Genomic DNA, 25,253 nt, shown 5'->3' with positions numbered 1-25,253 from the left:
TGTGTGTGTGTCTCTGTGTGTGTGCCTCTGTGTGTGTGTGTGTGGGGCGCTCTGTGTGTGGGGCGCTCTGTGTGTGGGGGGCTCTGTGTGTGTGGGGGGCTCTGTGTGTGTGGGGGGGCTCTGTGTGTGTGGGGGGGCTCTGTGTGTGTGGGGGGGCTCTGTGTGTGTGTGGGGGCTCTGTGTGTGTGTGGGGCGCTCTGTGTGTGGGGGGGGCTCTGTGTGTGGGGGGGGCTCTGTGTGTGTGGGGGGCTCTGTGTGTGGGGGGCTCTGTGTGGATAGCTTTTTTTTATTAGGTGGCTTTATGTGTGGGTGGCTCTGTAGGTGGCTCTATGTGAATGACTGTGTGGGTGGCACTGTGTGTGTGTGTGGGTGGCTTTGTGTGTGTGGCTCTGTGTGGGTGTAAATGCAATAGGTCATGCATTTACGAGCGATTAAGCTATTGGCATTGTAAATGACAATGCCATTTATTGAACGATTAAGCTATTGGCAATGTAAATGACAATGCCATTTATTTATGATTTAAAAAAAAAAAAAAAAATTCATGAGTAATGCCAATAGCTCTACCTTTAATAATGCCGAGACCATTGCATTGTAAATGCTTGTTTTATTTACTGCCACTAAATATGGACTTTGTCTTCATTTCTGTTCCTTTCTCTTAGGAGTCTTGACTTGCTGATCGAAGTGTCCTTAAGGGGATTAAACATGCTTACAAAAATAAAAGCTATGTCGGTGAAAGGCTATTTTTTTTTTAAGCCCAGTTGATATGGAAGTCGTGGTTTGATTATGCTCGTTTGTGGGAGCTGAACTCTTATTTCATTTAATGTTGCTATGGCATATTCCCTTTGACTTGCATTGGAAATAATAATCACATTGGACTTCCACTGATGTGTGGGAAAGGAAGGAAGTACAAATAGAGGAACTAACATCTACTGATGCACAGAAGCTAGATACTGACAAAGAGAAGCATTAACGCAAATTTAAGGGTCAACATCTAACCTTGTTACCACAATGTTTTGTGGTTTATACTCTTGTGAATTTCAGAAGCTTGTGTAGTGCGGATGTTCCACACGTTTGCTTTGCATAAGGTTCCTTCAGACCCCTGCTGCGTTTTGAGTGCTTAGTTTTTGTTGATCTTTCAGCAGTGACAGTTTTATTTCACGTTCACAAATTACATTGCTCAAGTAGATATTCTTAACTCTTTACTATAGTAACTGTATTAGCTTAATTTGTCTGATGTGCCTCAAATGTGGGTTGCAGTGTTGCCAGTGACACGTGAAACCTGGTGTTGCTTCCATTTGTGACGAGTTTGGAAGCGTGAACTTTGTCAAAGTGTATTAACTTACAAACATGACTGCCAGTTAAAGATGGAGCAACAAAAATAGACTACAGTTTTTCAAACACTGAGAAGCCACCTTTAGCAGGAGCGGTCTCCTCCTTTTCAAATAGATTCTGTACCCAAATAGCACACCAGATGAGGGAAACTATACATCCAATTGCCCATATAAAGGACTGTGAGCGTATTAGTGTGCCTGCTTGCATGCACGGGTGTCCTTGTTGATATTCTTGGTTGGGGGCTTTAAAATCGAAGTTAAAATAGTTTTCAAATACAGTTTTAAGAACAAAGCTATCATTTCCGATCCACATTGCAGCTTATATCTGCAGAAATGAGCACCAGTTATGTTATTCTAAGTGTAAAATAAAAAGCAAGAATTACCAATAATTAAAGTTGTAGTAAAATAGTTACGTAAAATGTTTGCATTTATATTGAATATTTACCTTTTTAATTTAATTAGAAATTAAAATGCTTGCAGTTCAGTTATAGTTCTGCAATAGATTTAAGGTGGTGATGGTTTTAAAATTTCCTCAGAATAAATTATGGGATTTGTGGTCTTTCTAAGACTGGTTGAACAGGTATGCAGGCTGATATGGATTTTTAACAGTCTCTCAGGGTAACCCCACTATGTTTAACACCCAGAGGCATGAGCTTACCCGAGAGCAGTAATTGACTCTTATGCCATGTGCACAGCAGTCCATAACTGCTGCAGGCACTGGGTTTAGCTGGCCTCGTGGCTCTGCCTGATATAATGGTGCCAGGTCTAGACTCGGTATGCATTCCTGGCAACATAATTGGTGCCTCCTAGCATTATAGTGGCCCTACTTCGTTGTAATGAGCATTACAGGGAACCTTCTGTCAAAATAAGTTGCTCCTGTGACACACATTGTGGGTGTTCCTAACATAACCGCATCTGTCCATTCTCGCCTTTGGGACCTTATAAGTATTTAGTTATGTAGCACAATATCCTTGGTGCAACAACATCAACTGTTGCATGGCTAAGCACTTATAAGGTTCCAAAGGCGAGACCTAATGGCTATGCCAGTGCTTGTTTAAAAACATTCCAACTATACATTTCCCATTTCTTGATGGACCATAAAACACAATGCAGTGCAGTGTACTGTTAGCTTTTGGAGATTAGCTTTTTCTACTGGAGTACTCTGAGGGTGACAATGGCAGTAGCACTTGAATAACAACGCTACACTCAACAAATGTTATTTCTTCTTGCGAAATATTTATTCTGATGTTCTTAACTCCGTCTCAATCAATTGCTGCATTTTCCTGAAGAGCGTTATGCGTAAAATATTTCTTTTCTCTTAAATTCCCATTAATATTTGTCTTCGTTTTAAAGGCTGTTTACCTAGAAAGCGGCTCAATTCAGGAAACGAAAGTACCGCTTGTAAGCGCTTCAAAAGCGTAGATGATGAAGATTCTTCAAAGTCAGAAAAAATACATGGAATTTCAGATAAGGTATGTTTATGCATTTGAGTCCATGTAAATCTTTACTTGTTGAAGTATATATTGCCTTCATAAATTGCAGTTATTTAGTCTTATATAATCATATCCCCGTGTTTATAGTGTTGAGCCATTGTGGATATCTATGGTGGATAAAGAATCAGATGCCTTTTTAAAAACCCGAAATTGTCAAGGGGTTTGTCCATTGTCTTGAACAACCAGGTTCCATCTTTTATTCTTTATTTTATTTTGAAGGTTTTGTATAGCACGAACAAGACCCTTGCGGGTATCGGAGCGCTTTGCATGGCAGATGCGTGCCCATCTGTAAATACCACTGTGGTAGTGGTCTCCATGAACCTGTGCACATCTTTATATTGTGATTGTGTGTGCCTCAGGATAACTTGCAACCCCACCACACTTAAGAATGGTCAACAGTATTGTGTTCCATCCAACAATGCAGAGAATCAAAAATTTGCTAGCATTCGCGACAAGAATTTTCAATTCTATTAAGGACACGGAGGCGAGGATTATGCTTCTCAATCTTTACTGCATAAAACACAGCAGCCAATGAAAATGTATATTTTCAGTAAACAATAACAATAAAACTTCATTACCCATGAACACCCATGAGTATAGGCACGCCCCCACAGTCCATAAGAACCCCTTGCGTGCTCCCATCATCCTCTTTCTTTGAGGCGAAACAAGTCCAACAAAACTTGAACAGTCACAATCCTCCAACGTGGAAGAACATCTTCAGGCGGAACATCCTGACCTCCGGAGTCGATCAATCCGACTTCTTATCAGATCCTGAAATAAAGGAAATAACACCCCGTAATTCTTGCATAAAAGGGTGGGCAAGCTTAATACATACAGTACATTAAGCCGGGTGGGATAATCCTCGCCTCCGTGTCCTTAATAGAATTGAAAATTCTTGTTGCGAATGCTAGCAAATTTTTGATTCGATTACAGGACCGGAGGCTTCAGATTATGCTAGTTTAACGCTGATTAAATACCACAGAAGTAATATCTCCCACCGGCTTGTAATAAAACGTCTTAAACGTTGAATCAGAGGACCAATCTGCACAATGCATAATATCTTGGATACTGGATCCTAAACCATATGACTTGGACGCCATCGCGCCTTTAACTGAGTGAGCACCAAAAATAATTGTATCAACACCAGCTTCCTTCATAATGAACCGAAGCCATCTAGCAATAGTGGCAGCCGCCACTGGTTTAAAGGGCTTTTGAATAGCAATCAACAATTGTGAACAGCCCTGCGGCCGCAAGGCCTTTGTACATGCCTCGTAGGTCTTCAAACATTGGACCACACACAGTTTTTCATTTGCAGGAAAAGCATTATAAGATATATGCCTAGACAATGTTTTAGTACGACCTGTATTATGAAACGAAACCCCCTTCCGGGGTAAACACTCTACCTGTTACGTCGAGCGCTCTGACATCTGAGGATCTTCTGCAAGATGATAAGCAAAGCAACATGGCTAGTTTAGCCGACAACTGCTTCCTGGACAGGAGGGAATTAACCGGCCATTTGTCAAGCAAAGAGATTACAACTGAGACATCCCACAAACCCGTATACTTGGGTTTGGGAGGGTTGGCCACCCTGATGCCCTTCAACAGTTTACAAACCACCGGATGCATGCCCACTGGCCTACCGTCCACTTGGGCATGCCCCGCCGAGATGGCTGAGCGAAAGTTGTTGACCGAACGATACGCTAGGCCTTTCTCCGCCTTCTCGGATAGAAAGTTCAACACTTGGGATAACTCTGCCCCCACGGGATCCAGACGTCGTCCCACGCACCAATCCACCCAGTTCTTCCAGGCAGCGGAGTATCGCTTCCTGGTGGAAGGTGCCCAAGCCTGCTTGATAAAGTCAGCAGCCTTGTCCGAAATTCCTGGCATTTGCCACTGTTCCCTGAAAGCCTCCATGCCATCAGGGATAACCTGCCCTCCAACAGCAACGGGTGCTGTTCCTGACGAGGGCCCTGCAACAACCACTTCAAGTCCGGCAGTAGCCGGGGGCGGTCGCAGCTCCACTGCAACAACTTGGGAAACCACGCTTGTGACGTCCACCACGGAGTCACCATGACAATTTCCGCCGCTTGTCGAATCACATGAGTCATTACCCTGGGAATCAACAGGAAGGGGGGAAATGCATACTGGGTCCCCATCGACCAATCCTGAAGGAAGGCGTCTGTCGCCGCTGCCATCGGATCTGGTCTCCAGCTGAAAAACTGGGGAAGTTGGTACGTCAACCTGGACGCGAACAGGTCCGTCTGGAAAGGACCCCAAATCGCCTGTAACCAGAGAAAGACCTGGGGAAGCAGCTTCCAGTCGCTGTAATCCCTCAAGTGTCTGGAATGCCAGTCCGCCACTTGGTTGGCCTGACCCGGGATGTATTCTGCTATGACTGATATCTGGTTCTGTAGACAGTAATGCCAAAACTCTTTGGCTATCTGGACAAGAAAAGACGACCTCGTGCCGCCCAACTTGTTGATATACCTCACTGCGGACACATTGTCCAGGCGCAGGAGGATGCAACATGACGTCTGCTTCGGGGATAACGTGCGGACCGCGAACAATCCTGCCAGTAATTCCAAACAGTTTATGTGAAGTTCCAGGTCCTGAGATGACCACCTGCCGCCTGTGGAAACATCTCCACAGCGCGCGCCCCAGCCCCATCTGCTGGCGTCCGACTCGATTATCACATCCGGTCGCGACCCGAAGATCGCTCTGCCGCTCCAGGGATCCACGTGGCCTAGCCACCATTGGAGTTCGTGCCGAACCTCGTCCGTAAGCGGGACCGAGTCCGTATATGAGAGACCCTTCTGAAGGTGCTTGATCTTCAGGCGTTGGAGGGCCCTGTAATGTAAAGGACCCGGGAATATCGCCTGAATTGACGACGCTAGAACCCCTACAATCCTGGCCAGGGTTCTGAGCGTGACCAATTGACTGTCCAGTAATTTCCTGATCTCCTTCTTCAGCTCCCTCAACTTCGCCTGCGGAAGATGCAGCTGCGCTGTGAGGGAGTTGATCGTGAACCCCAGAAAATCTATCATCTGAGCCGGGGTCACCACTGACTTCGCTAGATTTATCACAAACCCCAGGCTTTGCAACAAGGAAATAGTCATGGTCAAGTGTTGCTGCAACACTGACCGGTCCTGTGCCATGATCAGAATGTCGTCTAGGTAAATGATCATGCGCACTCCCCTCTCTCTGAGGAAGGCTACCACTGGTTTCATGACCTTGGTGAAACACCAGGGAGCCGAGGAGAGACCGAAAGGAAGAGCTAAATACTCGTACCACCGGCCGTTCCAATGAAACTGCAGGAATCTGCGGTGTGGAGGAAAAATTGGAATAGAAAGATATGCATCTTTCAGATCTAACCGCACTAACCAATCTCCTTCTTGTAACAAATCCGCTAACATGTGGATACCCTCCATTTTGAAATGGTTGTACACCAGATACTGGTTGAAATCTCTGAGGTTGAGTACAAGCCTGTTGCCACCTCCCTTCTTTTGGACCAGAAAGACATTGCTGGCGAAGCCGCGATGACTTCTCTGGCAAAAAGCGATCGCGCCCTTCCTCCGCAAGTCTGCCACCTCTGCCTCTATAAAACTGTGATCTAGTTGGGAAAAATGGAGAGGTGGCGGGGGGAACGCTTGCGCAGGAGGAGAGTAGAATTCCAGCCTGAACCCCTGAATAGTCTGCAAGACCCAAACATCTTGAGTTAACACTTGCCATTGTCGCAGACAATGCTGCGTGCGACCCCCCAATGGAAGGAAAGACACATCTGTCAGACTCACCGGAACTTTGATGGGCCTTGAAATTCGCCCTGTTGTTTCCCGACTGGAAACGGCCTTTGTGGAAGCCTCTTCGTGATGGATAGAAGGTTCCTCCGCGGGTAGAGTCCCACTCGCCGCGGCCAAAATCACCTCTCTGGGAGCCTCTCTGGAACCCTCGGCCTGACGAGCGACCCCCGCCTCGCCCGGCCCTGTTTAAAACACCCTGCGTGAGGGCGCGCTTAATACCACTCTGGGCCTTATCCAATGCGGTGAAGGTGCCAACATACTTGGTGACATCCTTCACGAACCTGTCTCCAAAGAGACACCCACCGGCCAGAGGGCCCGGTTCTGCCTCCGCCAGTTCCGTTAAATTGCTGTCCATGCGCATTAGTAAGGACTTGCGCCTCTCCGAAGAGACAGCGCAATTCGCGTTACCCAGGAAGCAAATGGCGCGCTGAGTCCACTCAGCCAAGATGTCCGGATCCACAGGAGTCGCCCCTTCCTTGGCCGCTAAGGCCATCTCTAGGATCTTCGCCAGGGGCCCAATGACATCAAGCATTTTGTCTTGACAGCCCCGCCAGGCCCTGTCAAGCCCTCTTTTAGGATCCTTGGAAAATTTATTTAGGAATGTCAGCATACTTGCGTCTATTTCCGGTGTGTCCGCGACACAGTCCGGAATATCTGGACGCGGGCATTCCGACCGCAGTCGGTTGCGCACCTCCCGAGTGAAGCTCTTCCGGAGGTGGTCATGAATATAATCAGAGACGTCCGCCGGCGGAACCCAGTCCGAAGACCGGGGATGAACGATGTCCGAAGGGTCAAAGTGGAAAGCCTTAGAGGCTTTGTCCTCCACTGACTTGGAAGCCGGCTTGGCCTTCTTAGGGGGAGGAGGCTGCTCCTCCGAGGTATCAGTGTCCGTATTGGTATCTGTATTAGTGGTGGTAGTATCCGTGTCTATCACGATCTGGCGCTTACTCTTCGCCTTGCCCCCAGAACGATGGTCAGTCGGGACGTCACGAGTCGGCAATGAGGCCATGGATTGTGCATGTGGCCACATTTGGCGCTCGTCAGAAATGGAAGTAGAGGTAGAGGGAGTAGCACGCTTCTGCTTCCTACTCTTGTCATATCCGTGGCGCTTAGCAAAGCCTTCTAACTGCTTGCGAATGGGGCGCAGGGCCACTGCGAGTGCTTGCTGCACAGTCTGGGGGACCTTCGTCTCCATTGCTCTCTCAACTGAAGCTTGGACCGAGGCATCCAAAGCTTCGACAATATTGTCCTCAAGAACAGCTTCCTGCTGCCCGTCATTATTATCCTCCCCATCTGCCTCCCCTTCTTCGGGGTATTTAACCCAATTTTCCATGCTTACTCTTTGATAAGATACTACTGAGGCAGGTGTAGGGGGTGGTGGGGGGGGTCAGCCCACTGCACACAATAAGGTAGAAAATTAGGCAACTGTACCCAAACACCCTCAGCAAAGCTGTATTCAGCAAGGTCAAAGACCTAGGTCCCAAATATATAAAGAGTGTGTGCTCACTCTGGACCTTGGATTAATACAGCCAGCACTGGCGGTAAAACGAGGGGCCAGCCGGTGTGTGGAACGAGAAAACGCGCGTTCCAGTAAGCCTGGGGAACGTGCTGAGGCGCGCCGCCCAAAACGCTACCAAAAGCTACTAAAAAGCAGCCCAATTGAGCAGCGTTTTTGGGCGCGCGCGTCGGCCGTGAGCCACCCGGCCTTTACACAGGGCGCATTAGGGAGCTCCTGTGCGCCCTCAGGCTGCCGGTGAAACGGGCCCAACTGATGATCGCGGCGGCCCCCCGCCAGTCAGAGACCGTCCTGATAGCGCTGGACGCGCGCGCTCCACAGCGGGAGCTGCCTGAGGCAAAGGCGGCCCAAGACGAGCGCAGCGCAAGGTGAGCGCTCGCGATCCGCCTCGCACTACAAAAAACCCCAAAACACCACGACAGGCTAAATAACACCAATAAGTACACCATATAAAACGTATGTCCTCAATCAAGCAGCGGAGCGACCCGCCTCAATCCAAATATTTATACAACAGTCTCCCAAGCACCCCCAAACCAACAAGCAGAGTGAGGGAACAGGGAAGGTGCACTTAACTCTGGCTTGAGCAGCAAAGAAAGAGGATGATGGGAGCACGCAAGGGGTTCTTATGGACTGTGGGGGCGTGCCTATACTCATGGGTGTTCATGGGTAATGAAGTTTTGTTGTTATTGTTTACTGAAAATATACATTTTCATTGGCTGCTGTGTTTTATGCAGTAAAGATTGAGAAGCATAATCTGAAGCCTCCGGTCCTGTAATAGAATCCAAACGACATAGTACCATGTTTCTCACTGATGAGGCCTTAGACGGCCTAAAGTGGTTTGGAGTTACGTGTGGTACCGTCTGGAGATTTTCTAGGCTAGATGTTCAGCTGGGACTGTTACTTTAGAGTACGACCTATGTTGATTTCTTCTGTCTGGTACCTGGCTGGAGTTGCACAGTGGGTGAAAAGTGATGAACTGGAATGCCTTCCATCAACCATCAATTTGTTATCCCGGTAGACATCTCTACAAAGCATCACCATCTCTGGAAACTAAAATATGTACTTCCATAAAACTGGTATGTCTCTTAATTCAAACCTTTATTCAAATAATTGCTTTCTGCTTTATTTAGCTCCTTTGAAGTCCAGCATGTTATCCCAAGTAAAGTTCTAGTCAAGATCTCTTATTTGGTATTTATAAACATTGACTATCCATGCCGATGTGCAGTAGTCGAAAACTTTGACATGCAAAATATGCAGTTATGTATATAATTTTATTTCTCTTTTTTTGTTTTAGCTTGCCTGATTAGAAAGAAAGTATGGCCTCTACGCTAAAAACAAGCTATGAGTGTAATATCATTTACCTTTAATTATTTCATATTTTAAACCTTTGGTGCTAAGATTTTTTAGGTCAGGTCCTGAACAATGGAATGCTTCCATCCTTGGTGCTAAAGAGAACTCTGCAAATCGTCAGCACTGCTTCTTAGGGAAGAAAATAAACCGTTCAGTCAATTTATGGTAGTGAAGGAGAGTCGCAGCAGAACAATTCATTACAGGGACAGAGAGCTGTTGATTTGTTTTCCTTTTTAAAGTTGAAGCCATGTGCATTGAATGGTGTCTCTACAAGCGATTTATTTTTCTTTTAGTTTTTTTAGAAGGTGCACATGGTTCAACAGGTAAAACTGGTGGGTCCAGCTGCAGCGTGCAACCAGAAGATTGTGTGTCTACATATAGTGTGTATATGAATATATCTAATTATAACATGCATATATGTAAGCATTTTGCGCGGGCTGTGAATTAAATATTACTCATGTCTGTGGAAGGGGTGGATGTCTTCGGAGTGTCTCAAACTCCTGATCTCTTCACACCATTTCTTCAGTCTCTTGGTTCGACACGTGCTGTTTTTCTCCGGATATCTTTCTCAAACCCTTCATCGCAACTCACCGTGGGCCAAGTAGCTGCATTGCCAGACCTGTGGGGAACAAAAAGAAACCATTGAGCGCATTATTTTCTTCTGCCCAATCTACATGTCCCAAAGGAGGTTTTGGATTATCCCGCTTTTTCAGATCTTTGCTCTATATAGTTTTTGATGAGTGTGTGGAGAATATGGTACAAGCGGAGTATCTCTTAAATAAACTTGTATAGTGGCGAACAGTAACACAGAGCAGCTGTACAATCGTTGGAGAATAGGAAGGCTAAAACTGGTTGTATAACATGATCGATTTTAGAGTTTTTATCTTTTTTTTTTTTAAATTTCTTTTAGCAGGCGATGAACCTACTTTATTGCCCAAAAAAACTATGCTCGCCTAGCTTCTGGATAGCTGGGTATGCAAGTATGTCAACAATTAATTCAAGCCTAGGGAGGTACCAGGCACTCCCCGACACATTGCATAAAACCTTTACGGTGCAGGAGCCTGCTTTACCTCAAGGAGTTATAGGTTGCTTCATTGTTTATATTATTACACACAGTTTTGCACATTTATATTGTAAATGGCAATTGTTTTATGTATGAACTTGCTTGCCACGCCGCTGTGTTTGAAACGCTGCTAATGTTTTAATTGCCGTTCGGCATTCGCTAAATTTTAATAACTGTGCACAACTGTGTTGCCACGCTGCTGTGTTTGAAACGCTGCTAATTTTATGACTGCTGCTCGGCACTCGCTAATTTTTTAATAATTTTGCACAACTGTGTTTCTGCTGCTTTACTGTTGTTCAGACCCATATTTGCCCGCATTTCTTCCACTATAATTGTTGAGACCACTCACCATTTTGGTCAGCTTCGCGCTCTGTCTGCTCCCGTGCGCCATCTTGGATGTGGGACCAGGGGATTAGAGACGCTCCCAAGACGCCATCTTGGGTAGCGTGCTAGTGTTTTAGGGACACTTGCCAATTCCTATTTAAGAACTCTGAATGCAGGCGCGCAGCGGGCGCGCCGGAGGTGCGCCAGAGGTAAGCCTGTCTGCGCACGTCCGCGCCAGGCCGGGCCCAGGGGCCACTCACCCTACTCAGGAAGAACCCATCTCTGGCGATCACGGTACTGCTATTAGCTATACTGCAGGGAATTAAAATCTCTTAGGCACTTGTCATCCGCACATTGTTCAACTTTTACTCTTCCTGTTCATGGCTTTAACTGCAATAATTGCGGGTTCTCACTGGGCAGGATGAGTAGGTGTAAACGGATGAAACGCTCACATAAGTACGGTAAATCGAAGGCTACTAAACCATCTTCCCCTGGTCCCAAACTCCAGTTTTGGAGTATAAACTGTAGGTCACTTCCTAAACACAAAAATCATATTTACGATTTTTTAGTAGATGAAAGACCGGATGCCGTGTTTTTGACTGAAACTTGACTCCACACAAGCTCTGGACCTGACATTGCCTTCGCAATCCCTACTGATTATGTCATGGTCAAGAGGGATAGAGATATTGGCAAGGGAGGTGGCATAGCTATAATCTTTAAATCTATCTATAGCTGTAAGTTAGAAGCCTTTCCTCTTCAAGGATGCGAGGCTGCTCAATTTAAACTAGCAATAAGTGCTCAGATGACTTTGTCTGGTTTATTGATATATCGTCCCCCTGGGAATTCTAACGTATGGACGACGTCCTTTTCTGAAATTATTGCCCCGCTGATCTTGAAGGCTGCCAATTTTACCATTTTAGGTGACCTGAACCTACATTTGGAATACTCTCAATGCGCTGTTAGTAAAACCTTCTTAGCTGATTTAGAAGCTCTTAACATTCTGTTGCGCAATTCAGGGCCTACGCATTTTGGAGGGCACTTATTGGATCCTGTCCTTTCGAATCTCCCGTATGATTGTGAACCTGCCGCTCGCCCTTTAGAATGGTCTGATCATTTCGCAGTCCCGTTCTCCCTCCCTCCTATTAAGACTATGGCAACTGGTGGTGGTGATAAAGGAGAGAGTCTACGTCGTTGGGGCAAGCTTAATATTTCTGATCTTAACTCTCATCTGTCTGACACTTCACCGGATGTTGACTCGTCTCTGTTGGTGCTGGAGGCTGCAGTTTCCAAATGGCTGAGTGCTGCTGTTGACAAACTTGTCCCATTGGTACCTATGCATCTTCTGCCCCACCGTCATCCTGCAGCATGGTTCTTGGAAAATTTAAAAACCATGAAGTCTCAATGTAAGACCCTCGAAAGGAAATGGAGACTTTCATACTCTCCGTCTCGTAAGGTGGCCTATAAGGAAGCCCTTAGAGACTACCATAAACAATGCAAAATAGCTAGAGCGGCCTATATTGCAAATACCGTAACACATGCCCAGAATTGTCCCCGTACACTTTTCTCTGTGGTGAAAAAATTGACAGGTGCAGATTCTATCCCTGTCCCTCCTGTTTTGGATGAGGCACAATGTAATTCTATCGCAGAGTTTTTTATTGCTAAGGTGTAACGCATCTTTGATTCTCTGAATCCCCTACCCTTGAACGAGGAATTATCTTCTACGCCAGTGCCTGTCCATAATAGTCAGCCTCCCCTGGTGATCAAACTTACTGACTGGCCACTTTTTGACGATATCTCTTTTGCTCATTGCTTGGAGAGCATTAAATCTGGCTCCCCTCGCGACCCTTTACCGGCCAAGATCTTAAACAACTTGATCTGGACTCTCGCCGTGTTGTGATGAAACTCCTAAATTCCTCCTTGATAGAGTCACATGTTCCACAGGAGTGGAAACATGCGATGATTATTCCCCTGCTTAAAAAGGTTGGAGCTGATGTTTCTAATCTAGCCAACTTTAGGCCCATTTCGGTGTTGCCCATTTTTTCGAAGATCCTGGAAAGGCACATCAACTTACAGCTGACTCTCCTGGTAGAGAGTGCGGGTTACCTGCATCCATCCCAATCTGGCTTTAGAGCGCACCATTCCACTGAGACCACACTGTTAGGAGTTACCGAGAGTTTACGGCATGGTATCGATCGCGGGGAAACATCTGCACTTATTCTTTTGGACTTAAGTGCGGCGTTCGATACCGTGTCTCATTCCATCCTTCTCGCTACTCTTCAATCCTTGGGAGTTGAGGGCTCTGCTCTGGCTTGGATAGCCTCTTTTTTAAGTGGCCGTACTTCAAGTTTTCTCAGCCAAAGCATCCTCCACAATTTGTTCATCGGCGTACGGCGTTCCCCAGGGGTCTATCCTCAGTCCACTATTATTTAACATCTATGTTAGACCCCTGGCCACGATTGTGGAGGACGCCGGTCTTACTTTATTTTCTTACGCCGATGATACGCAAATTATTTTCTCCCTCTCCAATACAGAAGGTAATAACATCTCGGCTTTAAAGCTGGGCTTGACCCGGGTTTCCGAGTGGATGCAGAGTAATTTCCTCAAACTAAATGGGGATAAGACAGAGGTTGTTATCCTGGGCAAGGGCAAAGATCTATGGGGTCCTCAACATTGGCCCGAGAGTATGGGCCCTACCCCTCAACCCGTTGCTCAGGTCCGTAATCTCGGATTCCTCATTGATGAAAGGCTGACGATACGGCAACAGGTTGTTAGGGTGGCCTCCATCTGTTTTGCCACCTTAAGATGGCTTCAAAAAATCTTATGGATGCTCCCCACCTCTACACAGAGGACCGTGGTCCAGGCATTGGTAGTTTCCCACCTGGACTACGGTAATGTCCTCTATCTTGGTGCTGACTCAACAACTGTGAATAAACTTCAGGTTGTCCAGAACGCGGCCGCACGGCTTCTATGTAATGTTCCTCGGAGAACATCTGCTTTTCAAGCCCTTTGTGATCTGCATTGGCTGAGAATAGCGAGTAGAATTAAATTCAAAGCCGTATGCCACATTTTTAAGATCAAACAGGGCTCAGCCCCGAAGTATTTACAGGGTCTCATTCGGGCCTATAAGCCTAGCAGCTGTCTGAGATCCTCGGGAAAAGGCGATTTCATTGTCCCTAGATTTAAGATGGTGAAGATGGGCGGCCGCTCTTTCTCTCATCTAGGCACTAAGTCTTGGAATGCCTTGCTCGTGACCCTGAAGTTGGAGACAGATCTTTTTCGCTCCCGCAGGGGTTTAAAAACCTGGCTTTTCCAGCAGTGATCAGAGCAGTCTTTTTCTAGTAGTTTGTTTGGCAGTTCTTTTCCTCTTTAGTCTATCCCTTGGTGCCGGGAAACCCATTGCGGGTAGCCGGGCGTCTTATAAGTTTAAATAAATAAATAAATAAATAAAATATGTTTTATTTCAAGTGCTCTTGTGGCTTACAGCCGCAATTAAAGTTTTCAAGAAAGAAAGAAGATCTCACACCCCATCTCTTTTTTTCTCTTTAGCACCCTCTTTTCACTCTCTCCTACGCATACGTCCTTGCATCTCCTTTAATTAGTCATTACCACACAAATCAATCAGCATTTGTATAGAGCAGTATTGTCACCCCTGGGGGCATTTGGATGGTGTGGGTGCGACGTCTCATTCATTAAGCCAGGTCTTGAGTTTCTTTCTAAAGTCTGCATGGGAGGGTGCTGTTTGAAGGGGAAAGGACCTGTCGTTCCAGGTCGTGGCGTTGATGTAGAAGAAGGTGCAGTCACTATGGATGTGTGGGGTGTGTAAGTGAGCTAATGCGGAGTGCAGGTGTCTTGCGGGTAAGTGGAAATTTGGTCGATGTAGGCTGGTCCTTGATTGTGGAGAGCTTTGTAGACTTACATGAGGATCTTGAACTGGCATTTCTGGATGGGGAGCCAGTGGAGGTTTTTGAGGTGGGGGTGAAGTGGGTCTGTTTGGGAAGGCCCAGGATGAGTCTGGCTATGGCATTCTTTATGGTCTGAAGTCGTCTGAGGTGCTGAGTGGAGATGCCGGTAGATTACCGTATTTGAGGCTGCTGGTAACGGTCACGGAGGCCGGTGAAGGGTTTCTTTAGGAAGAGACAGACCTCCGTGTATTTTCATCTGTCTGGGAAGACTGAGGTGGAGGTGGAGTTGTTGATGATGCTGGCTAGTTCCAGGCTGATTAGGTTGGTTCCAAGGTTGAAAAAGTGGTGGGGGCAGGGGTCGGTGGGTTCCCCGGAGTGGATGAATGGCATGATGGTCTGAGTGGTGAGTAGAGACTAGGTGGTAATCATTTGGTTGGTGTGCCCTGGTTGGACGAGGCTGTTGAGGTTGATAGTGGTGGGTTTGTGGTCAATATTGTAGATGGTGGCGAACTTTCTGTGGAAGTAGTCCGAGAGGGTGTCACAGAGTTCTTGAGAGGGGTGAATGGTGTTCTCTGTGGCTGCTGGGTCGGAAAATTCCTTGACTATTTTGAAGAGTTCTTTCGTGTGTTTGGCTGCTGTATCCATGTGGTCTCTTGACTTCCTTAATTCTCAGGTGGTAGTTGCTGAGAGCTGCTTTGTGAGTGACTCTGTCAGAGTAGATTCTTGTGAAGCGCCATAATTTCTCGAGTTGGTAGCAGTTGGACTTGGTGATTCTGAGCACCAGCTGGCTTGTTTTGAGGTTTTGTTGGTCTTTGCAGGATTCATTGGGGTGACTACTGATGCATTCTGTGATCCATGCAGAGAAATTCTGTATGGCCTGGTCAGGGTCTGAGGAACTTTAGGGTTGGGTGGTGTTGAGGGCATGGGTCCACTGTGTCTCAGTTGCCTTGCTCCAGCTATGGTGGGAGGAGCTGTGGTGATTGGTTGGTAATGATGTGCAGAACGACGGCGATGGTGAAGGGAACAATGGCGTGGTCGGTCCCTGTGAGTCCTGTGACTTGGTTGAATTTGATTCTGTTGCTGGAGGTGAAAATGGAGTCAAGTGTATGTCTGGCTTTGTGTGTGGGCTCAGTGACCTTTGGATGAGGCTGATATTGTTCAACTTCTCCAGGAGGGGGTGGAGTTGGCGTCGTAAACGTTGAAATTAAGGTTGCTGAGTAGGACTTAGTGGTAGGAGTTGATGGCTGGGAGTGCAATGAGGTTGGTCTCGGCATCGTTCTGTATTGAGGCATTGTATGAGTGGTGTAGGGTCATCGTTTGTGGCAATGCATTGGATGGATTCCTTGAAGATGATTGCGATGTCCCCGCCAAGTTTGTTGGTGTTGTCTCTGTGTATCATCTTGTAGCCTTTGGGTGTTGCTGTGGTGATGTCTGGGATCGCGGAGGGGTTGAGCCATGTTTCAGTGATGAAGGTTAACATCCGGTGAGAGGGGTGGTGAGGGCGTCCTAGATTTCTGTGGTGTGTTGCAGAGGGATCAGGTGTTTAGCTGAATGCATTGAAGCGATTCCGGGTTGTTTGTGATTTTTCTGAGCGGTAGCTGCGTAGGCTCCAGTGCGGAATGGCTGGCCTGTATTGCTGGAGACGAGGCAATGGCGGCAGGTGAATGGTCCTTTGGTGGATTGCGGGGCATCGGTGCAGCAGTTGTTTCGGTGTCCGGCGGTCAGGGCCAGGAGCAACTCAGCGGTAAAGTGGCAGATAGCAAGAGTTCCACGGTCCTGGCACTGAACGCGGATGCAGGTGAGTACGGGTGCAGACGGGCTTGCCTTTGGCACGCCGGCGGTGCATCTGCTGCATGGCAGCACAGCAGCCTCCATAAGTTGTCCTGAGAGGTGAGAGGGGCTGTCAGGGAGGCTGGAGGGCAGGGAACGGGAACCGGCGGAAGCAGGAAAAACAGGATGCGGGACAGCAGCTGATTGGATGGTAAACAACTCCTGAGAGTTGCAGCACACCTGATCCGACCACCAGGCAAAAGAAGAACCCAGAAGCTAAATTAAATTAACCCAAAGGCCCAACCCTGTAAATAAAGTGAACTAAATGTAATCCACCCTACCCTGAGCAGGATCGAACAGGCAGCCTCGAGGGCCAAGAGCAACCGTGCCTTCCAATGTGCTAGGCGGCTGGGCAAGACCAGGAGCTCAAGGGCTACAAATAATGCACCACTCTCCTGTAAGCACAGTATTTTTGTTTAACCTCCTGTCAATATTTTGACAGCTGTGTACCTCCTTCACACACTTACGCACAGACTTGCAGTTCCAATTGGCACACCTGACCATTGCTCTGTACACTCTGCAGAGACCAAGGACTATATATGCATGGATTCTGAACACACTTATGACCCACTGACGGGCCCTGAGAAATGTGCACTGCCTTCAGCCTGAAAATCCACAGCTCTCAATCGTGGCACTTTATAAACATCCAACCACAACATGGCTGTCAGATATATGGAGGCAACAGATTTCATGGTACATATTCTACATGAGTAATGTGTTGTATGAAAAAAGCAACAGAAACCCCACATATTGGAAAAAGCAAATACACCTTAGTATTGCAGGAGTACATAAAATGTGAACTGCAACCACATCGCTGTTCTCAGCGGGCCAGCGAGCACACTGTGTGGTGATGGGGCACGGGGAGAAGCGCAGGACAGCATAGAGAACTACTATTTAATGAGCTTTTCAGAATATCTATATATTTGCTTCTTTATATGTTTGAAATGTCCATGGAAAGTTATTGCTGCATCTTTGGGAAAATTCTTTGTTACAATACTAGTAAACTGAAAATAGCTTGCATGTCTTATTCTCTTGCGCATAATGTGTGTCTGCAGCTGTCAATTTGGGTAGACTATCCATGCTTCTAGAAGAGGCTGAAAAGATCTCCGAAGGAGAGGGAAGTGATACTCCCAGCAATGGATTGTAGCGAGTACAGAAAAGGTTTGCTTCTTCTGAACTTGGACCCCGGCTTAGGAAAAAGCCAAAGGGAGGCACTTCTCCACCTATGGACATATGGAGACCCACTCCGAGCCCACCCCCAAGTGTTTGCAGGTGTGCCATCACCACAGGCATTCCCTCCCTACAGATCAAGTTTTAAAGATTTGTTGGTGGTGATGGACCATGCAGAATCAAGAATTGACCCCCCCCCCACCCCTACCCAAAAGGTTTATTTTTCAGGTTCACCATGCTTAGAGAGCTCATCACTGTTGGATAACGCTTCAGTGTATTGCTCCAACTCATTTGAAGGACATGATGTCAAAAACTGTAGCATTGACAACCTCACTCTGAAGCTATTTTGCTGACAGTTGGTTTGATGTTGATGTCTTCAGGCACAAACACCAAAGATGCTTTCCAGACTTCTTTAAAGATCACCAAGAAGTTCAGGTATTTCCTTCTGTTCCACTTTCTTCTTTTCCACCAATAGAGAAGAATTCCTAGACACCTTATTGGAGTTGTACTTATTTTTTAAATTTTATTTTTTATAGTTTTATAAAGCGCGAACCAGAACCAAGCTAGGGTATCAGAGCGCTTTACATAAAGAGTACGGTGAACACATTCAAAAAGGAACATTGCATACAAAGAAACATAATCTGAAAGTAACAAAGAGTAGCAGCATTGAGAAAACGTGTTCTGAGCAGTAAAAGACCATTCAAGTTTGTGTAGGTCTTCACTTCTCGTGGTAGCATTGAGTAGAAATATTCTGAGCATTAAAAGACAATTCAAGTTCGTGTAGGTCTTCACTTCACTGTCAGGTAACCCGAGAGTAGAGGTAGTTAGGGGGTTGTAGATCTGCTGTCGTGGTTGTGCGGATTTAAGGTAGGAATTTGCTCATCAGGAATAATTTTGCTTCCTTTTTGAAGAGAGGCGTAGCGGAGATTTTTCTGATGTATGGTGGAAGCGAGTTCCATATTCTTGGCGCTGCTCCGGAGAATGCTCTGTTGGAAGTTTTAGTCTTTTTGAAACATGAGGGTTTCAGAAGTAGATTGTTTGCGCTCCTTGAATGTCTGTTCCCTCCAGATAGGGTACGTTTTTGGGCTAGGTATTGGGGGGTGTTGTGGTGTAGCGCCTTGTGTGTGATGCAGGCCATTTTTAGGTGGGTTCGAGCTTCGTAGGGTAGCCAGTTGAGTGCTTTCAGGTGTGGCGATATGTGGTCAAATTTCCTAGAACCTGTTATGAGTCTTGCTGCGGCACTGTGACAGGCATTTAGAGGGGCGGTTGAGATTTTGGGAAGCCCAGCGAGGGTGGTACAACAGTATTCAAGCCTTGAAATAACTAAGGACTGGACTGCAGTTTTGAGGTCCGAATTCTCGAGAAATGGTTTCATTTTTCTGACAAGTCAGACTAACTTCCTGAGGTGCCAAGGACCCCTGAAAGAGCAGTGTTTCTCTTTGAACTACAAAAAGACATCCACAGAGAATTTTGAGCACAAGCTACAGCACTTTTCTCCAATATCTCCAGCCCTGTAGATGTACTACAAAAATTATGTTCTTTCCACAATTCTGACTAGATATTCATGGTTTTGCAACATTTTTCCTGAACATCCATATCCATTGTGTGTAAGAGTGGACAATCAAAAGGACTTCTCGTGGATATTTTGGTGTCCGATATCAGGGTGCTTCTCATTCTGGCTGAAATATACTGGGATTGGACCAGATGCTTAAGTAAAATTAGTGAAACTCTTTCAATGTAAATGGACATACTGAAGGCAGAACAACTTGAATAGTATAGTTTACAGACCAACACTTCACACTGTAGAATGGAGGTATACTAACAGCAAAAAGTTTCCATCCTTATACTGGCAGCAAGCTCTCCACCACAGAAACCTCATTACCAAAAGCTTTAGCACCAACCTAGCAAAAGTTGATTTCAAAAGACTGGCAATGTGGCTGTGAATCCTTTTGTGTTCTGGCTATCCCAGCTCCACTTTTAAAACATACACCATGACATAAACTATATGTAAAGTGGCACAAGGTGTACTGAGCTATTATTGTTGAGAAGGGTTTAGGGCCATCATAACCCACTCAAAAGATTATCACATTTATCTGTCTTTGTATAATAGCCTTCAGCAAAAGAGGTTCCATGTATGGATTACTGAAGCACCTATTTACTTGAAGGTTTCATTAGAAAGATTATGGAAGATCATGTTTTCTCATAGATGCTTGAGGAACGGATTAGTTTGAGACAGGCTCTTAACCAAACAAATGACCCAAAGTGCCCAGGAAAGTTAAGTACTTTGACGTTTGTCATTTTTGAAAATGTTTGTAAATTCAGCTCATATATTTAACTTGCACTGAATGAATACAACGTTTTTGTGAACATCCGATTGCACTCTCTGTTTTTGTTTATGCTTGGGGAAACAAGGTGTAGGGATCCTGGCTATACAAGAGAACTATTATGAATAACAGTAGGCAGACTGGGTTTGTGCAAAAAAAACAAACCATGATGCATATATCCGCTTCTCCAATTAGGAAACATCAGGCATCCTGGAGGTGCATGATCTGCACTCAGCAGTACCACTAAAGTCAGCTTCTTGGAGGTGTTCTGCCGCCTTCATGAGCATTTTTCTAGCGGAGCTGGGGCGCTGAACAGCGATTCCGGGAGTGCTGGACGCTGCCTGAGAGTTGGGGCACTCGCGGGAAGCAGAAGCTTGCAGGACGGCTGTGCTGCGGACTGGCAGCGACCGCCATCGTCCCTCCGAGGAGCAGTGTGCGCCATTTTGGGCTGTCTGACTGCAGGGCTGACTTGCATCCTGCGGGCTGCCTGGAGTCCCGCTTGCGAATCCCGGATGTGCGATTGCTGCGGGCTGGGTCCGGGCCGGTGGTGGTGGAGTGCTCCGGAGCGGGAGCTTGCCCGACAGTTGCCGTGGCACGAAGCGGCGGGAAGGCGTGATGGAGGCCGGCGCCGCGGCCTGGTGAGGCGTCCCCGGAGAGGAGCGCAGCAGTCTGACGGCGGCTGGTCCTGAGGTGCGTGAGCCAGTGTGCGGGCCGTATTGCTTCACAGCCATCAGGAGAAGGCGTCAAGGAGCGACAGGTCAGTGCAGTAGGGGCGGCGACGTGGCTTGGTGGGGCCCCCCTGCTGCGGAGCGCCGCGTCCTACCGGCGTCCGGCCCTGAGGTGGTGCGGGAGCCAACCCACGGGCCGGACTTGATTTGCACACGGCTGCAGCGGTGAGTCCCCCGTGGGAGCAGACGGCGCAGCAGCAAGTGCAGTTCCCTGGCCTTACCACGCTGGGGTCAGAGGTGCCCGGCTGCGGTCTATAGCGAGGAGCGGAGGCCTCTGTGGGACTCGGGGAGGCGGCGCAGGACAGGCGGAAGGTGCTCGGCGGCTGCTCTGGGGGGCCTGAGCTGCCGTATCTGGAGAGGTGAGGCGGATCGGCGGGGCCCTCTTGGGTGAGCGGCAGGTGGTGGACTGAGCAGCGGACCTCTGGTCGCGGCGGCAGACCATCGAACCTGCTGAAGGGGTGGCACGGCGGGGGGTCGGGGGCTATTGTTGGGAGCATTGACTCGGGCAGCACTGGGGGACTCTTGACATTGCCTGCTGCTGTCCCCCGGAGGCCTGCTCCCGGCGCTCATTGTATAAGGACGTTTTTTCATGTACTGTTGGCTTGTTAACAGCGCCCAAGGTGAGGGGGTATGCTGTGAGCGGGTGGACAGCGCACCCCCAGGCTGCCCTGCACACACTCTTTGTAGAGGTTGCGCTGCTCGCTTGTTCAGGCCGGGGACAGGGGGGGGAGCACAATGTTTAGTAGGGAGGGCCTGTCACCTGTATAGCAGTCCCCTGATTTTGCCGTCTCAGGTGGGTTTGGGGGCTGAAGGAGGGTCTTAGCGCACATGGTCATCTAGATACTTCCTTACTTACTGCCAGTTAGGCTTTTTGGGTGCGGGAGTTGGGACTCGACCTTCCCTGGGCACGCACTATCTGGCAGGTGCAGAGCACGCTGATTGACTACCGTTGCGGAACTGGCGATGACGCGGTCCAAAGGGGGCAAAGCCGACCAGGCGGCGGCCTCCAGAGACAATTCAGTTATGGCAATGTGGGGTAAAGCCGGGGCATCCGCGCCTGCTGAGGAGCCACCACAAGCTGCTGGAGACACAATGCCAGTGACCCAGGCCTTTATGTCCTCCTTCATGTCCGAACTCAAGATGGAAATAGGCTCGCTACTTTCTGAGGTGCACTCTTGTGTCCGGGAACTGCGGAGAGAGGTCACCGATCTGGGGGACCGGGTGGATGTGCTGGAGAAAATAGTTGATGCTCGCACGGAGGATCAGGAGCAACTGTGGCAACGCCTGGGGGCGCTGGAATAGCAAAATATAGAACTGCAAGTCAAACAGGAGGACCTAGAAAACCGAAGCAGCCAGAACAACCTCCGTATCCGGAGGGGATGGACATCATGACCTTCGTGGCGCAACTCCTCCAGGAGTTTTGGGGGGACGAGGATGCTTTCCCGCCGGCTTTGGACTGGGCCCACCGAGTTTCCGGGCTCGCGGGGAGACCGGGTCTTCTCCCAGACAACCTGACACGGGTGCATTTTTTTACTGAAAAGGAGGCTATATTGAAGGCGGCAAGGGACAAGCCAGACCTCAGCTACGAGGGGCACAAGATTCAAATTTTTCAGGACTTGGCGCCTAACACCCTGCACAGACGACGAACTTTCAAGCCAGTGACGGAGAAGCTACGAGCCCTGAACATCTCTTAACAGTGGGGCCATCCCTTTGCCCTCATCTTCCAGTGGGAAAACAAGCGTAGAGTAATAAGGTCCTACCGGGAGGCGGCGCAACTGCTTAGATCACCGGAGTCGCCCTCACACAGCCCTTCTCGATAGCGGCGTCAGGAGCGTATCCCGGGCAGGCCGTCATGGACTGCTGTGCAGCGCCACCGCCGCTCCCCTCCACTAAATGAGAGATCTGCCTCGCAGGCCAAGAAAGACATTATAGCGCACATCTGGTCCCTCGAGGGGGACCGAGAAGGGCTGCCATCACACCCATCCACCCTGTGACCTCTCGGCCAGCAGTAAGCTATACATCGATGCCGGCACCTCTGCTGACAGTGACTTCTCTCCCCTGGATCTGTCCTGGGTAGTCAGCCTTACGCCTGCGCCCCAGCTCCTGACCAGGGTGGTGGGGGCACCGGGGCTCTAGAGATGCTAGCTCTTGAGACAACTGTAGGCCTCCTCCAGGCTGTTCCCTAGGGAGTGACATCTCTGAGTGCGTCTGAACCCTTGGGTAGAGGATGCCCTGTAATGGAACAGTACAGTGTGGCCCTGTTGGCCTTTGTTAACCTCCATTGCTGGGTGGCCTGGTTGGCCGCCTTTAGAGCTCTTGACCCTCTCTCCCTCTCTTGGCTCTTAACTGACTCTCTCTCTCTCCTCTATCTTCTTTGTTCTGTGTGCGGTGGGTGGGAGATCGGGAGGCTGCGGCCTTCTGAATGGGAGGGGATGGGGAAGTCTCTTCTGAGTCTATAACCTTGCAGTGGCGGGGATTAGGGGCAGGGGTGGGCCCCGATTGACGCACAACATGACCGCAACCTTGCCTAAGCCCTTAAAGATCCTAACTTTTAATGTTACGGGCTTGAACTCCCCCAACAAGCGGAGGCAAACATGGCGCTACCTCCTCCAGCAGAGCCCCGTCATCATATTCCTGCAGGAAACTCACTTGTTGCCTGCAGATACAAAGCGCAGTTTTGGGCTATGGCTGACTCTAAAACGGCGGGTGTGGCAATATTGTGCAGGAATGGCTTCAGGCGGGGGGACACTAAGCCTTTTATGAGTGGGGATGGGCACTTTCTTAAAGTCACAGTGGGAGTCGGGAGGCGACGGTTCACTTTATGCAATGTATATGTGCCCAATCAGATGCAGGATGGATACCTCCAGACACTTTTGCGGGAACAGATTCCACATGGTGACCCCTCTTTGGTATTGGGAGGGTATTTTAACTTAGTCTGGGATCCAGACGCGGATCGTAGTGACGCCTCGTTCAGTGGAGCCGGAACCATGTCCTCTGCGCTGCGTACACAGATAACAGAACTGGGGCTGATAGACACGTGGCGCTACCACTGCCCGGGGTTGAGGGACTACTCATTCTACTCCCACGCTCACCGCTCGTACTCACGCATAGACTTCTTATTTGCCTCGCATGATTTGATGCGGGACATGCTAGGCGCCTCTGTCGGATATCTCGTTGTCTGACCACGCTCATGTTGAGCTACTCTTGCAGGACCTGGCCGATTGCCCTGCTCGGGAGGCGCGTTGGTGTTTGCCGCCGAGTATTCTCCGGGATTCTGCCGATGTGGAAAGCATCCGGGCTGCCATTGACTCTTACTTTACTAGTAATGATATCCCGGAGACGCCCTTTTCTGTGGTGTGGGACGCCTTTAAGGCCACGATTCGGGCCACATTACCTCTACATCGATGGCGCGAAGGCGTGAGGCTGGTTAACTGGAGGACAGCTTGGAGAAGGACATAAAGTGTGCTGAGCTACAGGATCGGGAGCATTCTTCAATAGAGTCCAGGCGGCGGCTCACCAACCTAAGAGGACAGCTCAGGCTCTTGCGCACCAACAAGGCAGAGCACTCACTGCTGGTGCTGAAGCAACACTATTTTGAGGGAGGAGATAAGGTGGGCGGCCTGCTGGCGGGGAGACTGAGAACGTGTGCGGCCAGGGCTCACATAGCTAATGTTCAGCTTCCGGATGGGAACAGGGTTTTTTCGGAGACAGACAAGCCCAAGGCATTTTGGAGCAATTATGCCGCCCTGTATCAGAGGGAGACTCCCTCTACAGATGCGGTCGAGGCCGTTCTCACTAGCTACAAGGGAACGCCAATGCATCCATTGTGTGCGAAGTCTCTGGAGGATCCTATCCTCGAGGAGGAGATAACTGCAGCCGTGAAGGACCTCCCTTTGGGGAAAACTCCAGGGCTGGATGGCCTACCCCTTTCCTTTTATCGCACGTTCCAGTCGCAGCTTTGACCTTACCTTCTGAGGTTGTTCAACTCTTTAACGGATATCGAGGGGCCGTCCTCCGACATGGGCATGGCGGAGATTGCGTTGATACCAAAGCCTGGGAAAGACTCCACGCTGTGTGCATCCTACCGCCCCATAGCTTTACTGAATACCGATCTCAAAATCTATACTAAGCTTCTCGCAAAACTCTTAGATCCTTATATGCCGGGGCTCGTGGACCCGGACCAGGCCGGCTTCATAGGCAACCTGCAGGGAGCGGACAATGTGCATAAGCTCGTCCACCTTGTGGGGAAAGTGCACCATTGGAAAATCCCGGCCTGCCTCCTGTCGCTGGACGGGGAGAAGGCTTTTGACCGGGTGGACTGGACCTTCCTGGGTCTGAAGATGATCACGAGGATCATGGCTCCATATGTAGGGCCGCAGGCCAGGATTCGGGTCAATGGTCAACTTACTGTGCTGCTCACTATTC

General features: G+C 48.5%; 1 protein-coding gene across 1 annotated transcript in view; it reads left to right on the top strand.

Annotated features, from left to right (window-relative positions):
* The window catches only part of ATF7IP2 (activating transcription factor 7 interacting protein 2), a 334,949-nt gene that overhangs the window by 77,064 nt on the left and 232,632 nt on the right, over positions 1–25,253 (top strand). Inside the window, exon 3 of the mRNA XM_078663103.1 lies at positions 2,685–2,803. Within this exon, the coding sequence (XP_078519229.1) occupies positions 2,685–2,803 (119 nt within the window). The remainder of the gene's footprint in view (positions 1–2,684; positions 2,804–25,253) is intronic.

This window comes from Lissotriton helveticus, chromosome 10 (genome assembly GCF_964261635.1).
Source record: "Lissotriton helveticus chromosome 10, aLisHel1.1, whole genome shotgun sequence".
Classification (NCBI taxonomy): Eukaryota; Metazoa; Chordata; class Amphibia; order Caudata; family Salamandridae; genus Lissotriton; species Lissotriton helveticus.
The sequence above is the reverse complement of the archived record's forward strand: the minus strand, read 5'-3'. Positions and strand labels throughout refer to the sequence as shown.